At 55.9% G+C, this 17,280-nt stretch overlaps 1 protein-coding gene and 1 pseudogene across 7 annotated transcripts in view; one reads left to right on the top strand and one right to left on the bottom strand.

Moving 5' to 3' along the window:
- The window catches only part of NRG2 (neuregulin 2), a gene marked incomplete at both ends in the record, with an annotated part of 178,442 nt that overhangs the window by 141,823 nt on the left and 19,339 nt on the right, over window positions 1-17,280 (top strand). For 5 of the 6 annotated variants that reach the window (XM_082651661.1, XM_082651662.1, XM_082651659.1 and 2 more), the window contains 2 exons: window positions 6,712-6,830; window positions 12,851-12,971. In XM_082651661.1, coding sequence (XP_082507787.1) covers window positions 6,712-6,830; window positions 12,851-12,971 — 240 coding nt within the window. The remainder of the gene's footprint in view (window positions 1-6,711; window positions 6,831-12,850; window positions 12,972-17,280) is intronic. The other variant, XM_082651663.1, reaches the window with a different exon arrangement.
- Window positions 1,881-2,335, bottom strand: LOC309820741 (large ribosomal subunit protein uL22-like; annotated as a pseudogene). Its single transcript has one exon. The product of its transcript is annotated as a large ribosomal subunit protein uL22-like (transcript).

Below are 17,280 nucleotides of genomic sequence, written 5' to 3'. Positions count from 1 at the left end.
ATTAATGTCCCTGGATGGTTGAAGGCAATTTGATTGTCCAAATCAGCTTTAACTGTGGAGTCCCATCTTGGGCATAAAACTTCTCAAAGGACCTGCCACAGGGTCGGAAAGCCCACCATTGGGCAGTTTTTGGTGAAGGACCCTGACTCTAGATTGGGTCTGGGAGGGCACGTGTGAGGATGGGCTGGTTCCTCAGCTCAGCAAGCTGGCACTGGGCAGACAGCCAGGTGAGGGAAAGGCACATGGCTTTGACTGGTGTCGAAGGAGTCTGTATCTCAGACAGTTCCCCTGTGACATGGAAATTGACTTTAGTCTTTGAGTCAGTGCTCCAGGGAAGAGAATCTGAAGCTCTAGAGTCTCTGGGCTGTGGAAGGTGGCCTCTCTTCCACCTTGGATTGGCCAGACAGGGGGCTCCAGGCACCAGAGAAGCCAGACGTCCAAGGGCAGCCCCTCACCTCTCTCCTGAGGGGCTGTGAGAAGGCAGGACAAGCCTGACGTCTGTTCTGCGGGCCCTGAGGGCCCTGTGGACTTCCCTCTCTGGCTGAGGCACGCCCCCGCCTTTCCTGCCCCTCCAGAGGAGCTATCATTTCCTCCTCACCCCTGCAAAATGCAAATGAAGATGATTTTAGAGGACCCTCCAACCTGTCCGACAACAGAAAGTGATGGAAAAAGGGTCTGGGCTCAGGCTGATCCTGGTTTGCCAGGTGACCCCGGATGTACACATCCTGCCCTCAGGCCTTAGTCTCCGAAACCTGTGAAAGAGGAGGTGGGGGTCAGGGGTCTGGGCAGGGCTTCCAGTTTTCTGACTCTCTCTCTGTGAACAGGGAGCAAAGACAGGACTGGTCACCCTGGAAAGTGGTCCAGGCAGCAAACAGAAAGTAATTTAAGAGGATTTGGTGCAGATCAAAGGTTTATGACTGAAAGAACACTGCTTCCTCAGGGAACTTGGGAGGGGGGTCTGGGGTGCCACAAGTCTACAGGGTGCCCATCAAGCTCACCTTCTGAGGCCACCTCACCCCTTCCCCGCCAAGCCTGGCTCTGAGCTGGAGAGAGGAGTGGACAGGCTTCTACAGTTTGGGGGGCCCCGTCTCCCCTTCCCCCTACTTCACTGAGACAGCAGAAGTCAGGAGACGGGGTGCTCCTTGCCAGCCACATTACTCTCAAACAGTCCACAACATGGCCCATCCTCATCCCCATTCCTGATCCGCACGTGGCCCTCACACTCACCCACATCCTCCTGCACACACAGAGCCCTTGTGCCACCAACAAACTCCTTTCTTTGGTGACTTCAGCCTCTCTCTCTCCCCCCCAACAAACCACTAACATCGCCTCTCTTCTAAAAACTTTCCCTCCACGTTGCCGCCTCCCGTTCCTCCTCCGGCTGTTGCCCCATCTTGCTCCTTCCCTCGATCACCACGTGGAGGGAGTTTCGCACCCACTGACTCTACACAGCTCATCCTCCACTCCTCTTTGCTCTGCAGAAATCTGCCCTGTAAATACAACCCCAATTCTTTGCAGCTGTGGCTATCGACAGACCCTGTGACCTCAGAGTTTCCCGGCCGCCAGGCCTCTCAGCAGCCTTTGGCATGGGTGCCACCTGCTTCCTTGCCCCTGTGGTACTCCTGCTGGTCCTCTTGTGCCTCTGAGCACCCTGTCTCAGGCGTCACGAATGCTGGGACTTTGCTGTGTTCGGGGCTTCACTCTTCTCCCCTCTCCACCGGTAGGTGATTTCACCCTCTTATATTTGATGACCCCCAAGCCTCCATCTCTAGTTTGATGGCCTTTCTTTTTCCAGACCCATGCTGCCAGGTAAACACTTAGTTACCACCCTGGAGATACCCCACAGATCTCTTTTTTTTTTTTTTTTTTTTTTGCGGCATTTATTCCCAGGCCGTAAGTTTTTGTTTCTTCAGTTTCTTCTGGATATCCTTTTCTTCTGTGCAACCTCCTCTTCCGGTTTAGGAACAATCTGTTCTTTTTCAGTAAGAATCATCTCAATGTGGCAGGGAGAGCTCATGTATGGGTTGATCCGACCATGAGTTCTGTAAGTCCTGCGCCGCATCTTGGGGACTTTGTTCACCTGGATGTGCTCAATGACCAGAAAATCTACATCTAAGCCCTTAAGTTCAGCATTACTCTCTGCATTTTTGAGCAGGTGCAGTAAAAATTCAGCACCCTTTTTGGGCTACCGACCCTGCTTCCAGCCCCCCTGTTTGGCCTGGGCACCCCTACCGGCTCCACCGTTGTAATGATGGAATGGCACAGGTTATTTCTGTAAAGTGACATCCTTCAGATACTTGGTGGCTTTTCGGATATGCATACCCTTAATGACCTGGGCAGTTTCACGAGTGTTCTTAAAGTGAACACGAAGACTTGAATCTCTATGATTTGGATGATTTTTGAGGGGTTTTCTGGGTCAGTAGTGAATTTTTAGAAGTCACCTCAGGCTGCTTACCGGAAAAGCTCCACAGACATCTCTAACCCAGAATGGCCCAGTCTAGCCTCTCCGCCTTGCCCCTTGTGCTCTCGTCTCAGCTGTGGCAGAACCAGACTGCCCGCTGGCCGGCACCTGCCCCCATGCCGTCCCCTCCAGGTGGATACCCCGCCTCTGGAAGGAGGCACCCTTCTCCCTGCTCACTTCTGCCCTCCCTGACTTTAGCCTCTTTTCCCCCACGGTCTCACTCTTGACCACACCCCGCCTTTTCTGGGCCACAGGCCCCTTTGTGAATTCATTTCTGTATCTCACATACATGTGCTGAGCAACAGTTGTGTGCCAGGCACTCTGTCAGAGGCTGGAGATGCACTAAGGATCGGAGCAGACGTGGTCCCCACCTTCACGGAGCTTCTAGTCTAGCTTCTAGTGGGGAATCTGGTAAAGACCTTGACCCTTGCTTCAGAAAACATGCTCTTTATACACCTGGTTTTGCTTGCAATTCGAGGGGTCCACAGAGTCACTGACCCCTGTGACTCTGACAGGGGATGATCTTTCTAACAGGGCACATATCTGATCATTCATTCATTTGCTTGACAGATCTCGAGAGCCTGCAGTATGCCAGGACAGCCTAGGTCTTGGGGCCCTTCTGACGCTCCCCTTCCTGGCCTGTAACTCACTGCCTTGCTGTTCCCCTACACCTCGGTGCTCCTGACCCCTGGCCTTGGGCCCAGACTGTTCTCTGTGCTGGCAGTGCCCACCCCCCTCCTCTCACCTTGTCCTCTGCAAAATTCTCCAAGGCCCGGCTTAGATGTCACATCCTCTGGGTCACCCTCCTGAGCCCTCCAGCAAGCTCTCACCGTCTCCTCCCACAGTGCCTTAGACACGGCTTCATAGCATGGTTGGGGGGCTGTCTCTCCCAGCATGAGAGCCTCCAAGACCACCACCCAGACACACCCTCTCTCCTGTGTGGCCTGGCAGAGGAGGTCTACTTCCGGTATGAATTGATGAGGATCTTGCAGGACTAGCTCTCCTCTCCTGGGTGCAGGGTGCCCCTAGGACTGGGCAGGACACCCTCTGGGCTGGCCTTTGAACAAGTTACTATCCTGGTCAAGCCTCAGTGTCATCAGACAAATGGGTCACCCAGTCTGGAAACGGCCTGGTCGTATCATCTGGGTCTCCTCCTGGGTACTAAGGACCCCTGAGAGCCTGAAGTGTGCCTCTGCTCCCTTCCTGTCAGGACCTTGTCCCATCTGCTGCATTTCTGAAACTGCCTTGCTCCACCCGTCATGCCCCTGGGCTCCCTGCAGTGAGGCGATGGGTTGGAGGAGGGTCCGTGATGGAGAACTTCTGATTCCCATGTTGTGACTCAGAGAGCTGCCACCTCTAGACACATACTTCACCTGGCATGGGGCTAGGGGTTAGGGGCGGGAGTCTCCTTTCTGGCAAATCTTCTCTTTCCTTCTGCCCGCGCTGCAGCTTGCACTCTGGCCCTCCCAGCGCTCCGTTCTGCCCAGGCCACACTCTGTCTTGACATCACTCTTGGTCTACGGAGACCCATTCCCGGTGGGTGCCGCCTGTCTCTGGGACTGCCCCGCTGAGGTGTCTCACCCAAGGCTTCCTGTGCCAGGAGAAAACCGTCCCCCTCCCCAGCCCTGGGCATGGAGCCCACCCGTGCAGAGCCGAGTGTTCCCTTGTTTATGAGGGGCAGGCTGGAACTGGCCCCTCAGGCAGGCAGCAGGAGATAGGCACTGAGGAACATGCGGACGGGTGGAGGAAGCAGCCACCCAGATCCCTAGTCCCTGCCAGCAGAAAACTGGCTGAGGAAGGAGGGGGGGGTGTCCATCACAGGGGCAGACCTAGGTCAGCCTAGCAAGCGGGCACTAGGCCTGCCAGAAGGTGGGAGGGAGTCCTGAGTCCTTGGGGCTTCGGACTGGAGCTAGGAGTGAGGAGAAGAGAAACGTAGTTGCCCGTACTCTTTAGGGGCCTGAGAGCCCCACAGAGCCCTACCCTTCAGCACTGACCCCAGAGCCTCTTGTGCAAGGCTGGGGCCACCTTCCTGGAACTGGGGAGATCATCACACACCTGGTAACCCAAGATGTCTGCAGCCAGCAAACCTAGGGGTCATTGTTTATGTCCCCTTGCCTCTTTCTGGCACCTTAAAGGGGAGGGGCTCTCCCTGCACCCCCACCTTTCCACACATCTCACACCCCTTCGTGCGGGAAGCCCTTCCTTCTGGTTTTAGCTTTCATTCCTCCAGTTAACTGTGAGCCTAGCTCCACCTTGTCCTGCTGCACGTCATGTCGTGTAAGGGAAGCTCCTTTGAATTCAGCTGTGGGTGGGTGACAAGGAGCTTCTGAGTCTGTGTCCCCTATAGCTTCTTGACCCGGAGACCCTCAGGTGATCCCCTCCTCTGCTCATCTAATGTCAGGGAAGAGCTGGTGGTCAGGAAGCAGAAGCCTGGTTCGGGACAGCTGAGATCTGTGGCATCTAATTAGGCTGGAGCCAGGAAGGAAATGCTGTCTTAGCCAGAGGGGCCTCCAGGGCTCTGTTTAATGAAGAGAACAAACTTGAATTGACAGAAGAGGGTTGTAGGCAGACACCAGGCCAAGGAGACAGAGAATGGCGTGAGCCGGGAGGGGTGGCACGGAGTCAGGCAGCTGTCACTGTAACGTCGGCAAGGACATCACCACGGCAACAGGGCCTTTTTGACAAGACAAGCTCATGGAGGCTGGTTTGGGGGATCTTGGAATGAGGAGGTCTGGGAAGAACCCAGCATCAGAGGCTGAGGTGGAGCTCAGGAGACAGGTAGGTCCCCAAAGCACAGCCCGGGGAGGGATGTGGGTCATTTTGCCATCTCCTCCATCCCTGGTGCAGCCTCTCTTCTCACCATCCACACCTTCCCCCATCAGCTTCATGGCTCTGTCTTTCCATCCCTGGGCCCAGGGCAGGACAGCTCGGCTACCCTACCTCCCATGCCACCACTCCTCCAACCCACTGCGCATATTCTGGGAATCTGATTTTTTAACTCGGGACTAAAAGAGGAGGAGGTTACATCATGTTAAGAAATTTTCATGCTACTTTTTGTTTCCCCCGGGGACCAGGCTGGGGTCCCGGGGTTTAATCCAGAGCTCAGACTGGCCCTAAAGAGCACTGGGGCAGGGGGAGGGATGGGAGGTGTGAACAGATCCTACGGAGCCCAGGCACCGCGGGCAAGTGCAGGGAAGCCCACGGAAGGAAGGAGAGGTTTGGCAGCGTCTTCAGAAAGAAGAGGGGAAGCAGGGCCAGGTGCCCTGGAGTCACCCACAGCACTGAAGTCTCTGCCCAGGCCTCGCCCCACAACTCGTGGCATGCAGGGCTGGGTGCAAAGCCCTCCACAGAGGGGTCAGCCTCAGCATCAGGAGACAGCCCACGAGCTGCTTGGGGCCCAAGTCCTCACCAACTCCAGCTCCTTACCCACCTCTGCCTTTGCCTTGCCGGGTACCCTTGGACAAGTCCGGAAGCCCCTCTGGGACTCAGTTTTCCCATCTGTCCTGTCCTGTCCTCCTCCAGATTAGCCACGAGGGTCAAGTCAGGCCTTGAGGATAGGATCTTTTTGTTCCCTGAGGTATCCAAGCTCCCAGCACACAGAAGACACTCGGTGAACATTTGTTGAATAAATGAAGCGAAACCCCTTGAGGAGGCCACAGAGTGCCCCTTAGTGGCAGGGCCGACACAAAGGCAGGAGAGAGCTACAGGTTTGGACTGGGAGGCTGGGCACAGTTGCCATGGGAACCTGTTAGATTGGTGGCCCTGCCGGGTATCTGGAAATAGGCCTGGCTTATCTAGAGTGACGGGCTACCGCTTCTAAGGGAAGGCTGAGGTAGCTGTGAGCCAGCAGCTGCTCTACTGGAAGGCGGTGGGGGGAGACACAGCGGGCCTGAGAGAAGGGCACTAAAGGAAAAGGAGGAAGGTGGCCATGCGACTTCCTAAGGACTCCACTTTCCTCCCCTAGAAAAATGGTTACAGAGAAGGCCCAGCCCTGGAAAAGTGAATGTGACGATTCATGGACTTAGAATCCCAATGTTGTCCTGGGTGCCCAGGTCTCCCTCCAGCCCTGGGGACTCTGCACTCCACCTGGACCCCAGCAATGGCTGGTCGGAGGGAATCTACTTCCCGTCCACACGGCGTAGACGCTGTGGCTGTGCAGGGAGAGGTGACCTCTGGGTGACTGCTGGGGAGCCACGGCCAACCTAAGCCCTGGCTCACGCCTCTTCGCCTCTTATCCCCTCCCTAACCAGAAAGAACTCACGACTACAGTTCAACAAGGTGAAGGTGGAGGACGCTGGGGAGTACGTCTGCGAGGCTGAGAACATCCTGGGGAAGGACACCGTCAGGGGCCGGCTCTTCGTCAACAGCGGTAGGTGGTCCCCCAACGAAGGGAGGGGTCCTAGAGGGGTTCTGTGGGGGTGGGCCAGTTGCCCCCCAGCCCTAGGGAGGCCCGCACATGATCCATCTTGCACTTGACTCCTCTCCCTCCTGCCACTGCCGTATCAAGCCCCAAGATCTGAGCCGATTCAGAGAAATGCAGTCGAAGCATAAATGTTTAGCTTTGTTATCTGGACCTGGAAGAGCCGCCAGCTCTCGTTTTAAATACCCTGAAAACTAAATATTTTGAAATCAAGAGGTGGGGGTGGGGGGAAGGATATTTTTAGAAGGCAATTATGGGAGGCTGGGCTGCCTGAAGCGGGGCTCCGGGGAGAGGCAGACCCAGGGTGCGCGCAAGCTGCCTGCCCGCTGCTTTGCTGGGTGCCCGTGTGCAGGCAGCCTGCTCCACGGGGCCACGGGTGGAAGGCTTGGGTGCCCCGGGCCCCTGGGGGCAGCCTCAGTTCAGGGATGGTAGGACCCTCTCCCACAGGTCATCCCCTCCCTGGGAAACGTGCAAGGTCAGGAGCCCACGGCACCCTTCGCTTCCCCCCTCCGCAGAGGCAGCTCCGGCTTCGGCATGGAGGCGGCCTCCCTGCTGGACTGTCCTCTGGTTATTGCCTTTGACTAGAAAGTCACCAAGGCTGCCTGTCCTCAGGTCGCGCCCCCTCCACTCTAGCCTGAGTCCTCAGAACCCCACAGCTCTCGTTCCTCCTCCTGACACCCAGCCTCCACGTACCACTTGGCTACCTGGTTGTTGGGTTCACTTCCAGTCCTGCATCTCCCTTCATCCCGTGTTTCCACCAGACAGCCCTCCAGTACCCCCTACACCCAGCGCAGTCTAACGAGAACCCTGCCCTGTGACCCTCAGAGGAGAGCCTGGCTCAGACCCGGTCTGCCGTGTTGTAAGGGACCTCCCTTGTCCTCCCAGCCTCTCAGCTCCTCGATCTCCCTTACCACTGGATCTACCAGGTCTGAGTCTGCGAGTCCTGGTCCGTCTTCTTTCTGGATCTTTCACTCACGTCTGTCCTTTTCATTCCAGCCCCACCTTAGGGGCAATCCTGGCCCAGGTTTCATCCCTGCTGAACCTGGACCAGAGCAGCAGCCTCAAGATGCTTTCGCCCTGTCACTCTCCGACCCATGGAGCCAAAGAACAAGGACTCGGTCCCACAGCCCAGCTCTCACAAATCCGACCCAAATGGCCTTACCGACCCTAACTGTAGTCGGCCTCTCCTTCCCATTTTTATTCTTCCTCCTGCGCCATCTCTCCCAGGCAGCTATCCTCCTGACCAGTCCAGCCCACCGCAGCGGCACGCCCAGTGCAGGCCCCACTCCTGGGCCACTCCTCGGCCCTCTGTGGTCTTGTGTATCTCTCTCCAGTTCTATCAGATCATTCTTCAGCTCTCATCCTGTTGCTGAACTTTCTTTGAGGGTGTGGCCTTCTGGGTGGACTGTGCCGGGGTGGCTGTACCAAGTCCTGGGATATCGGGCCGGGCCTGGCTTTGCCCAGAGGGCAGGCAGGTGTGACCTGGGGTGTCACAGGATCGTGGAAGACCTGGAGAGGCTTCTGGGTCTGCCCCTTACCTGGGGGCTTAGAAAGGCTAGCTGTTTAATCACAGGTGCACCCATGTGTCCTGTCAACTCAAGCCTTCAGCGAGGCCTAACTCAGCAAGACGCTGTTCTGAGCGCTGAGGGGTCACAGTCTTGGCTCCCAAAGTCCCCTCAAATGGCAGGAAGCTAAAACCTGAACTCAAAGCGTCTGCCTGTTCTAACACACTGAAGAGGAAAGACAGGCAACTTAACAACGGGAGAGGGGGCATCCCAGGCAGGCGGGAGGGGAGCCTTACAGGATGAAGAGATACTTGATCTGGGCCTTGAAAGATGAGCAGAGATTTTCTCCAAGAGCAAGGGAGAAAAGCAGTTGCAGGAGCTGGCAGCAGGCAGAACATCTCTGCAGCATCAGCTCCTTCCCGGCCCATTTTCTCTTCAGAGATCCAATAAACTCACTCACACCAAGACACTAATGGCTGATAGAGGCTTCCTGGGTTTATCCTTCCCAGGTGTTTTCTTTAAATCCCCCCAGCCCTTGGCAACCAGAATCTCCTTTCTGCCACCGTGGATTTACCTATCCCGGACATTTCATATAAATAGAACCACAGAATATGTGGCCTTTCAAGACTGGTTTCTTCAACTTAAAATAATGTTTTCAAGGTTCCTCCATGTTGTAGTCGTGTCAGTACTTCTTTCCTTTTCGTGGCTGAATAATAATTCCATTGCCTGGGTCTACCACATTGTTTATATATTCATCAGCTGAGGTTGTTGCATCATTCTAGTTGTTTCCACATTTGGACTATTATGAAAAATGCTGCTATAACATTTGTGTCCAAGTTTTTGTGTGGACATGCTTTCAGTTCTCTTGGGTATACACCTAGGAGTTGAATTGCTGGGTCATATAGTAACTATGTTTAATTTTTTGAAGGATGACCAGCTGTGTTTCAAAATGGCTGCACCATTTTACATTCTCACCAGCAAAGTATGGGGGGTTCCCATTTCTCCACATCTTCACCACCCCTTGTTATTATCCATCTTTTTTTTTTTTTAAATACAGCCACCTGAGGGCGTGTGAAGTGCTATCTCACGGTGGTTTTGATTTTCATTTCCCTAATGACCTTCCAGGAGTATTTGCCTTTAGTAAGAGACAATGCTTTAACCTACAGAAAAGATAATCATCATCGGCCAGGGAGACCAGACTAGACCCTGGGATGGTAGAAGAAGGTACCTTTCTCTCAAGAATCAGATGTCCGTTTGCTCATTAGAAATATTTGTAAATATTCGTTAAGCACCTATTACGTGTCAAGCGCTGTGCTCGACACTGGGGTTCGTTCACCAGTGAAGCAGACAGACATGGCCTCTGCCCAAATGGAGCTTACATTCTAGTGGAGGAGCTAAGCTTTGGACAGCTAGTAATTGCATAACTAGTCCTTTAATTGTTAGAATAAGCACTACAAGGAGAAGTTACAAAGCTAAGGGAAGGAATGAAGGAGGAGCCTGAGCAGCCTCTCTGAGACACTGATATTTTGAAAGTCCTGGATAAGAAGGCTCGTGGCCTCTTAGAGGAGCTGGACTAAGCCAGTGGAGTCTGAATATGCTGCAAGACAGGGACAGGACATGAAGTGGGAGAGGTGGTTAGGCCCAGATTAGACTTGGGGAGGGGGAGGGGGACTTTATTATGAGTATGGATGGAAGCCATTGGAGGGTTTTGATAATGGAAGCGACTGATCAATTTACATATTTTAAAGACCCTTTGGTGGCAGCTGCGAAGCGAAAAGGTTAGAGATGAAGGCAAGAGTGAGGGAAGAAAGACCAGTGAGGAGGCGATTGTGGCCATCCAGGAAAGAGACCACAGAGGCGGTATTGAGACATGGACAGAGCCTCAGGAGGAGGTGGGAAGGCAGCCCTCAGTGATGGACGGCTAGGGGGACAGAGAAGGACCAGAAATCAAAGGTGCCCTCTAGGCCTTTGGTTTGTGCTGTCCAGTCATTGAGATGAGCAAGGCTAGAGGAACAAGTAGCTGGGGCAGATGAGTGGGAGCTGAGTTTGGGGTGGATCGGCGCCATCCCCGCGGTGGTATCCAGGGAGCGGCCAAATTCTCCCACTCGGAGGTCATCTGTCATCTCCACATCCCCAAACACGGGAGAACACAGTGAAGAAATACAAACAGGCTGACGAGGCAGCGTGACACATTGCCTTAGGAGCCCACGTGTGCTGCAGTAGCACGAATGCACCTCTTCCGTGTGGAAAGCTTCTGGCGTGAGCCTTCACCACCAGCAGAGTTGGCTGCCGTGAGCTGGGAGGGCGCTGCCGTCACAGGGGTGGCCTCAAGGTACTTCTTTGTGAGGTGGAAAGGCCTATGGTCACTTCCCTCCACACCTTCTACAACCGGCTCGCCCATTGCCCTCCCTTTTTACCTTTCTGGGGCCCCAGCCTAGTCCCCGTGATGACATGGTTCTGGCAGCCCTAGGCCATGGATCCCAAGGTGGGGCCCTGTCTTCCCTCAGGAGTCGTCCTCTGCCTCCCAAGGCCTCAGTGAGCACAGATGTACGTGTAGACAGGCCCAAGCGTGCAGCTGTGGTCCTGCCGCCATCCTCGCTCCTGCCCGCTGCTCATGCAGCCCATCGTTGGGCAGCTTCCTCCACCCCTGGCTGCAGAGGGCATCAAGCTGCCCTGAGATTTCTCTGGCTTGGCCAAGGCCCATGAGAGGACTCGGGCCCGTGGTCCACGTCGTGTTTGCATTCGTCTTCCCGTCAAGCCTTGGTGCTGACGTGTTCTTCTACGAGGGACCAGGTGCCTGGTGAGAATGCTCAGCCAGATGTTAGGAGCCCTGAGGCCTTGTTACAACACACACTGGACTCTGGAAGGCCCTTCCCTGCTCTCTTTCCTCACTCCTCCTTGGCAATGTAACCGAAGGGCAGGACAACCTCTAGGGTCGTCCCGGCAATGAGATTTTATAACTCACAGGCGTGGTCACCTCAGCTGTTTGTCTTCTCTGTCCCTTTCTTAGTTCCCTGGGTCTCACTGACCCAGAAGCATGTGGGTCCCAGCCTTGTGTGGGGTTGAGCAGAGGTGGGAGACGTCAGCAGGGGTGGGGCTCGAGGATGCCAGACCAGCAGCAGGCATGATGTGGAGGGAAGGTGGGAGCTGGCCCTACCCGCTGGGTTTTATCAGCGAGCTCCTCAGACATATACAGAGGCAGAGCTGTGTATACACTCCCAGTCCCGTGCTCCATCCGTCTCCCCACACGTCTAAACACTCAGGGCGCCAAGTGCCGGCCCTCCTCCTCCTCCTCTCATCCCCCCACTTACTTCGGGGGATGGTGGAGACTCAGTACCCCTGAGTAGACAGGACCGGCCAAGGTAGGACGGGCCACCTCAGTCAGGAGGCCACCGCTGGGTGGGCATGAGAGGCCCTCAGAGCCACAGAAGCTGAGGGGGGAGCAGGAACCGGTTTCTAGCTGCCCAATATGGATACACAGCCTAAGAGGTTAGCTAATAGATAAAGACTGAAATTTGGGGCAAGAATTTTCACTTGAAACCAGGCTCCTGGCTGCCATCCCTTTGGGGAGCAGTGCTTTTGTGATTTTCACTGATCAAATGAATCTGATCCAGCAGGTGTGCAGTCTGGGTTAGCAGCCTTGAAGCCCAGTCTTGCTGTCACCTAGTTTCCACATCCCAGCTGTCCCCCAGCCCTCTCCCCAGCAACGTGAAGCCCCGGATTTACGGCCTGGGCTGTCCAAGGCCTGGAGGCTCCCTCCAGAGGCCACAGCTGACCGGGTGGGGGAGGTGGAGGCTGCCTGGTGAGGGAGGACATGAAGGCGGCCCGGGATGCTTATGGAGACGCGCATAGCGGCCTTTGTAGCATTTCCGGGCACCTTGGCCCAACTCTGGGACAAAGAGGGGAGAGACGGAAGCTAGGGTTCTCGCCACAAGTCCCCAGATCGCAGAAAATTACAGTGCCCAAAAGGTGCCATTCCCCTCAAAGCCCAGCTCCCTGTAATCACGCCCTGGTCCATGAGAGCCCCAGCAGTGCAGACAGATATAAATGTCTCCTCCCTGAACCCCTGTGACTTGCCCCCCACGTAAGACATGGTGCCTCATCCACCTGCAGCAGAGCCCCCAGAAAGGCAGGCAGGCAGGCAGCAGAGGTGGGCCCTTATGCCAGAAGATGGAGCAGTTTCTGCTAGCCTCTCATCCCCTCCAAAAGAAGAAAATCTTCCCAGCCTTTGAAGGTTTGCCTGGAGCGAGGGTGCAAGGTGGTGCTGGGCAGATGGTCCAAGCTCACGGTGGCCTCCCCTTGGCCTTGTTGGTGACCTGGGAGGGACCACCAGACCTTCCCCCCACCCCAGCCATTCCTACAGTCTCTGATCGTCCAGCTTTGAGATGGGCCATGAAGGAGGTGATTCCTGGGGCCCAGAGGTGATCTCAGTGGGTCACCGGCACGTGTCTCTCGTACCTCCAGTGAGCACTACCCTATCATCCTGGTCGGGGCACGCCCGCAAGTGCAACGAGACAGCCAAGTCCTATTGTGTCAACGGAGGCGTCTGCTACTACATCGAGGGCATCAACCAGCTCTCCTGCAAGTAAGTCACCAGTGGGGGCAGGCATGGGGGCAGGAGCAGGGGGAGAGAGGCTGGGGCAGAAGTGGAGGGCTCTAGGAAAAGTGAGCTTCAAGATACTAGTAAGGGGTCTCCAAGGGGTGTAGACAGGGAGGTTTACCCCACTTCCTAGCCCTTTCCTGGAATACAGGGAGATGTAAGCTCTAAAGGGCTCAGGGCTTCTGCAGTCCCAGTTTCCCAGGCCCCTACCCACCCCATCTTCCAATGTCCACCCTTTCACCAACACCTTCCTGGGAGATGGCTAGACCAGTCTATGCCCGGGGCACTGGATTCTCTCTCTCTCTCTCTCTTCCCCTCCCTGTCTCTCAGCAACTTTCCAAACTTTGTTCTGATGAACATTGCCCAGGGTGCATCTTCCCCAGCAGTGAGGAGCCTGGCAGAGTCAGGTAGGGCACACGTCCCAGAGCCCTTGCTAGCTGAGCTCTGCTCTTATAGCCTTGAGGGAAGAAGAGGGCTCTGCCCCCAGTGCTCGCGTCAGGACCTGGCTCTTCTCCCTGCCCAGCAGGACCCCAGTGCCCAGATATGCTCTGGCTGCTGCCTGTGCCACTTCAGTCCCTAGCCCCTCTCTGGGGAGTGAAGGGCTACCAGCAAGGACATCACTCTGGGTGTGGCTGAGTGGGGGAGGTCAGGGTTGAGGAAAAGCTCATGTTGGGACTCTGCCTCCCCCCAGGAGCTGCCCCGAAGGAACTCCCAGGAGCTTCCCCCTGCTCCCCACCCTTAGCAAACAGGGTAGGTGGGAGCACAGTGATCGGGGAGGGCTTGCTCAGGCCCAGCCACATCTGGGAGCCGGGCCCCCACTGCCCCCTTGACAGATTCTCTGGTAGGTGAGCAAGGAACAGGTAGGGGAGCTTGGTGAGGGCAGCACAGGTTCTGGCCGGATCCTGAGTAGAGGGAGGGAGGCCTAGTTCACAACTTTGGGTTTCAAAGCAGCCCAAGCCTAGGGCGCTGGCGATGTGCCAAAGCTGCCCCATTGCCGTGGCATCTGGGCCAGGGCCAGCAGAGTACTGATGAAGATTCCCGGAGAGAGGCGTTTGCCCTCTCCACAGATAAGGTCAGGTTCAGCGCTCCTCTCGGCTTTCCTGCCTTTGGCCTCCAGCTCCAGAGCTGCATCTCCCTCCTGACTACAGCCTTGGCCAAAGACCCTTCCACCTCACAGCGTGATAACGAGGGGCCACACCTCCTTCACGCCCTCCCCTCAGTGCTGGGTGAGCTGAGCCTGGACTGCCAGGCACACCTGTGCCTCTTGCTCCAGCTGGCCTCCTTTGCCAGCATCCACCTCGCCTCCACCCGTCACCTGCTGCCATCCGCCTTCCGGCCTCCCCCATCCTGAATCTCAAGGGACAGTCCCAAAAGCAACAGCAGGTCCCCCAGGGAAGTTCTCAGTCCAGACTCAGCCCCTCATCCTTCCTCTCTCTTTCTGCCTCTAGGAAGCTGCCACATTAGTGCCACAGACCCTGGGGAACATTCTAGCCTTGAAAATGCTCTGAGCACTTTGGAATAGATCTATAGAAATGCATAAGCGTTCTGGAATACCTCACAGAGATGGCCTAGCCCTGGACCCCTTCTTCTTGTCCCCCACAACAAACACATACACCCCAGGCCTCTCTTCTTCCCTAGCCCCTTGGATCCCAGAACCTTGAAGGCATCCAGCATTGTCACTGGCTCCAGACAGAAAAGGTTTCAGCCACCGGGACAGGTGTCGGGGCTGAGGAGGGCCACGGGACCCAGGACTCCAGTGCCAGAGTCTAGTGTGGGAAAGAGTAGTGAGCTATAGGATTCCCAGGGGCCCCTGCCAGCAAGGCTGTACCCCTAGGACTTTCTGGGTGCTGCCCAGCTAAATCTGAGAGGAGCAGAGGGCAGGAGCCTGAGCCACTGTGAAGATGCTGTCCTGTTTCCCCGCCCCACCAGGGCAACTGGGGCTCACTGCTTAGAACCTGAGCTTGGTACCCAGAACCACCACCTCCCCATCTCAGCCTGTCCTGGGTCAGCCCCAGCCAGGGCTCCTGGAGCCAACTTCCCTGATGCCCTGAGCCCTCAGGGGAGAGGGGCATCCCTGGCGGGGATTGCAATCAGGAGGGCAGGTCCTCAGAGCTGTGCTGGAGAAGGGCAGGGGGGAGGGGGGCAGGGCAGAACCCAGAGGCCATTCTGGGGGTGGGTGAGCTGGGAGGGAAGGAGGGTAGGCCTCTTGGGGTTCCTGATGACACCCTGAATGGAATGCATGGAATAAAAAGGAAAGAACTTAGGAAACGGAACTCACGTCGTACCATTTGTGCTGTTTGTTTACTTTTATTTTGATTTTTTTGCATTTCCGCTTAGCTTGGATAATGAAACTAGACTGGTCAGTTTCATTCCAGTTTCTACAAAAATCAGTTTTCCTTCCTGGTTTTCTGACACTTGTTGTTGTGTATTGGTTGAGAGCCCTGCGGGGAGTGTTGGAAAGCAGGCACACTCCGTCCCTCCTGTTTTTCTAGAATTCAGAGCCAAAAGAAACAGTGTCACTGATGCTGAATTTTGTTTTAAAAAAGGAAAGCTTAGGGGGATTTGAAAACGGGGGTCCAAATCAAGGTGACCGTCTCCTGTCTGGGCCAGACAGGGGCCTCTGCACTTCCTCTTGCTGCTTTCTCCTCTTCTCTCCGTGTTTTTATAGAGCACGGTTGGTGCGTGACTCTTGGGGACTGGTTCAGGGGATGATGACAGAACAAGACTCTCTTTCCAGCCCTGTGCACATACCAGTGGCATGCCTCCCTTTCCCATCAGCTCACCCCCCCATCCCCTCTGCTCCCATGTCCAGGTGATTTCCCCCATCCCATGCCCATCTGCCTGCTCATCCTCTCCACCCACACCCCTCATGAGGCCAGAGACCCTTCACTCCCTCCAGTGCCCGGGGCACACCCTCATCCTTCATCCTCCCTCTCCCCTGGGTGAGGGCAGCACACATGGCATTATCCCCAGGCTACCAAAAGGAGACACTGAGGCCCGGGAGGTGGGGTGGGAAAACGGGGAGGCAGAGTCCCAGCCTCTCTGTCACCCCAGATGCAGCCCGTGGGCTCTCCTCTCTGCCCCTCTCTTACCCCTGCTCTTCTCCAGCCCTGAGCACAGACCTTCCCGTAGTCAAGGATAACAGCTTGGGGGGAAAGGCTGGGAAGCCTGTTACCTGCCGCTCCTCCTAATCTGTCCCGTGTCCCTGAAACTCAGGGGGTCAATCCCTGTTTGAGTGGGAACTCACTACCAGCCAGCCACCCACGCCAAGTTCAGGCCCTGCTCCTGGTTGATAGGCTAATGTAGCCTGTACCCTGTTACCAGCTCCTGGCAGCAGGGTAGAGAGGCTGTAGGCCCACCCCCAGAGCCTTCTCTAGGGAAGCCCCAGCCTCCTGGACGTGGACAAGCAGGGCTAACGAGAGAACAGGAGTGTCCAAAAGCTCCGCGAAAGGAGCCAGTGCCTGAGGAACAGCTCAGGTGTTAGTCATCCCAGCCCCGTGCAGTGCCCATCCCCCCCCCACCTTCTCCTTTGTTCAGCTAGTGGGCACTTTCCCAGGGCAGGAAGGTTAGGACTATATCGCACAACTCCAGGGGGCTTGTTCGTGTTGTACACGGTGTCCACAGCACCACCTGGAGCTGTGCAACTCTGTGGCCACGAATAATACGAGGATAGAGTCGGGGTAGTCCAGGCTGGGTGTGGGGCCGGGAACGCAGGGATGTGCTCAATTACCCTCCGTCTCCAAGAGCCACAGGAAAGCATCCTGACTCTCAGCAGTGGGAATAAATTCCCCTCTGTCCCCTCCTGCCCCTGCACTCCCCCATTTTCTCTTACACACACACAGGTTTTTCCTGTCTCCAGGAGCCGGGCTAATCTCAGACACTGGACACAGTCAAGCCTATCTCTTTCTTATTCCTGATTGCAAGAGTCATTTTGGCAACGTCCTGGGTCTTTATCGTCCACCCCCAACGATGCTGCTGCTTGAAAAGTCACTCCTGCGCCTCTAGTCCCATCCCAAGTGGAATCAGTTTCCGAGAGCTGAGGAAGAAGGGCTGAGCCTGAGTGGAGCTGGTCGGAAAGCCTTAGCCACTGCCTCCATTTTCCTGGGCTGGGATAACTGGGGACGAGGGCGAGGGGTCAGAAAAGGGCGTATTGACAAAGTTGTAGCCTCCTCCTCCGAGCCACCCTGTTCAACAGGATGAGCGTGCATCAGCTTCACGTGCAGGCTCTCCCCCTTCTCCAGACACACTTCCCCCCCTCCACTACCATTCATTAGCCAGGCACACCTGCACACAC

Source organism: Grampus griseus (genome assembly GCF_964374135.1).
Source record: "Grampus griseus genome assembly, chromosome: 3".
NCBI classification, from domain to species: Eukaryota; Metazoa; Chordata; class Mammalia; order Artiodactyla; family Delphinidae; genus Grampus; species Grampus griseus.
Note: the sequence above shows the minus strand (reverse complement) of the source record. Positions and strands in the feature narration are given on the sequence as shown.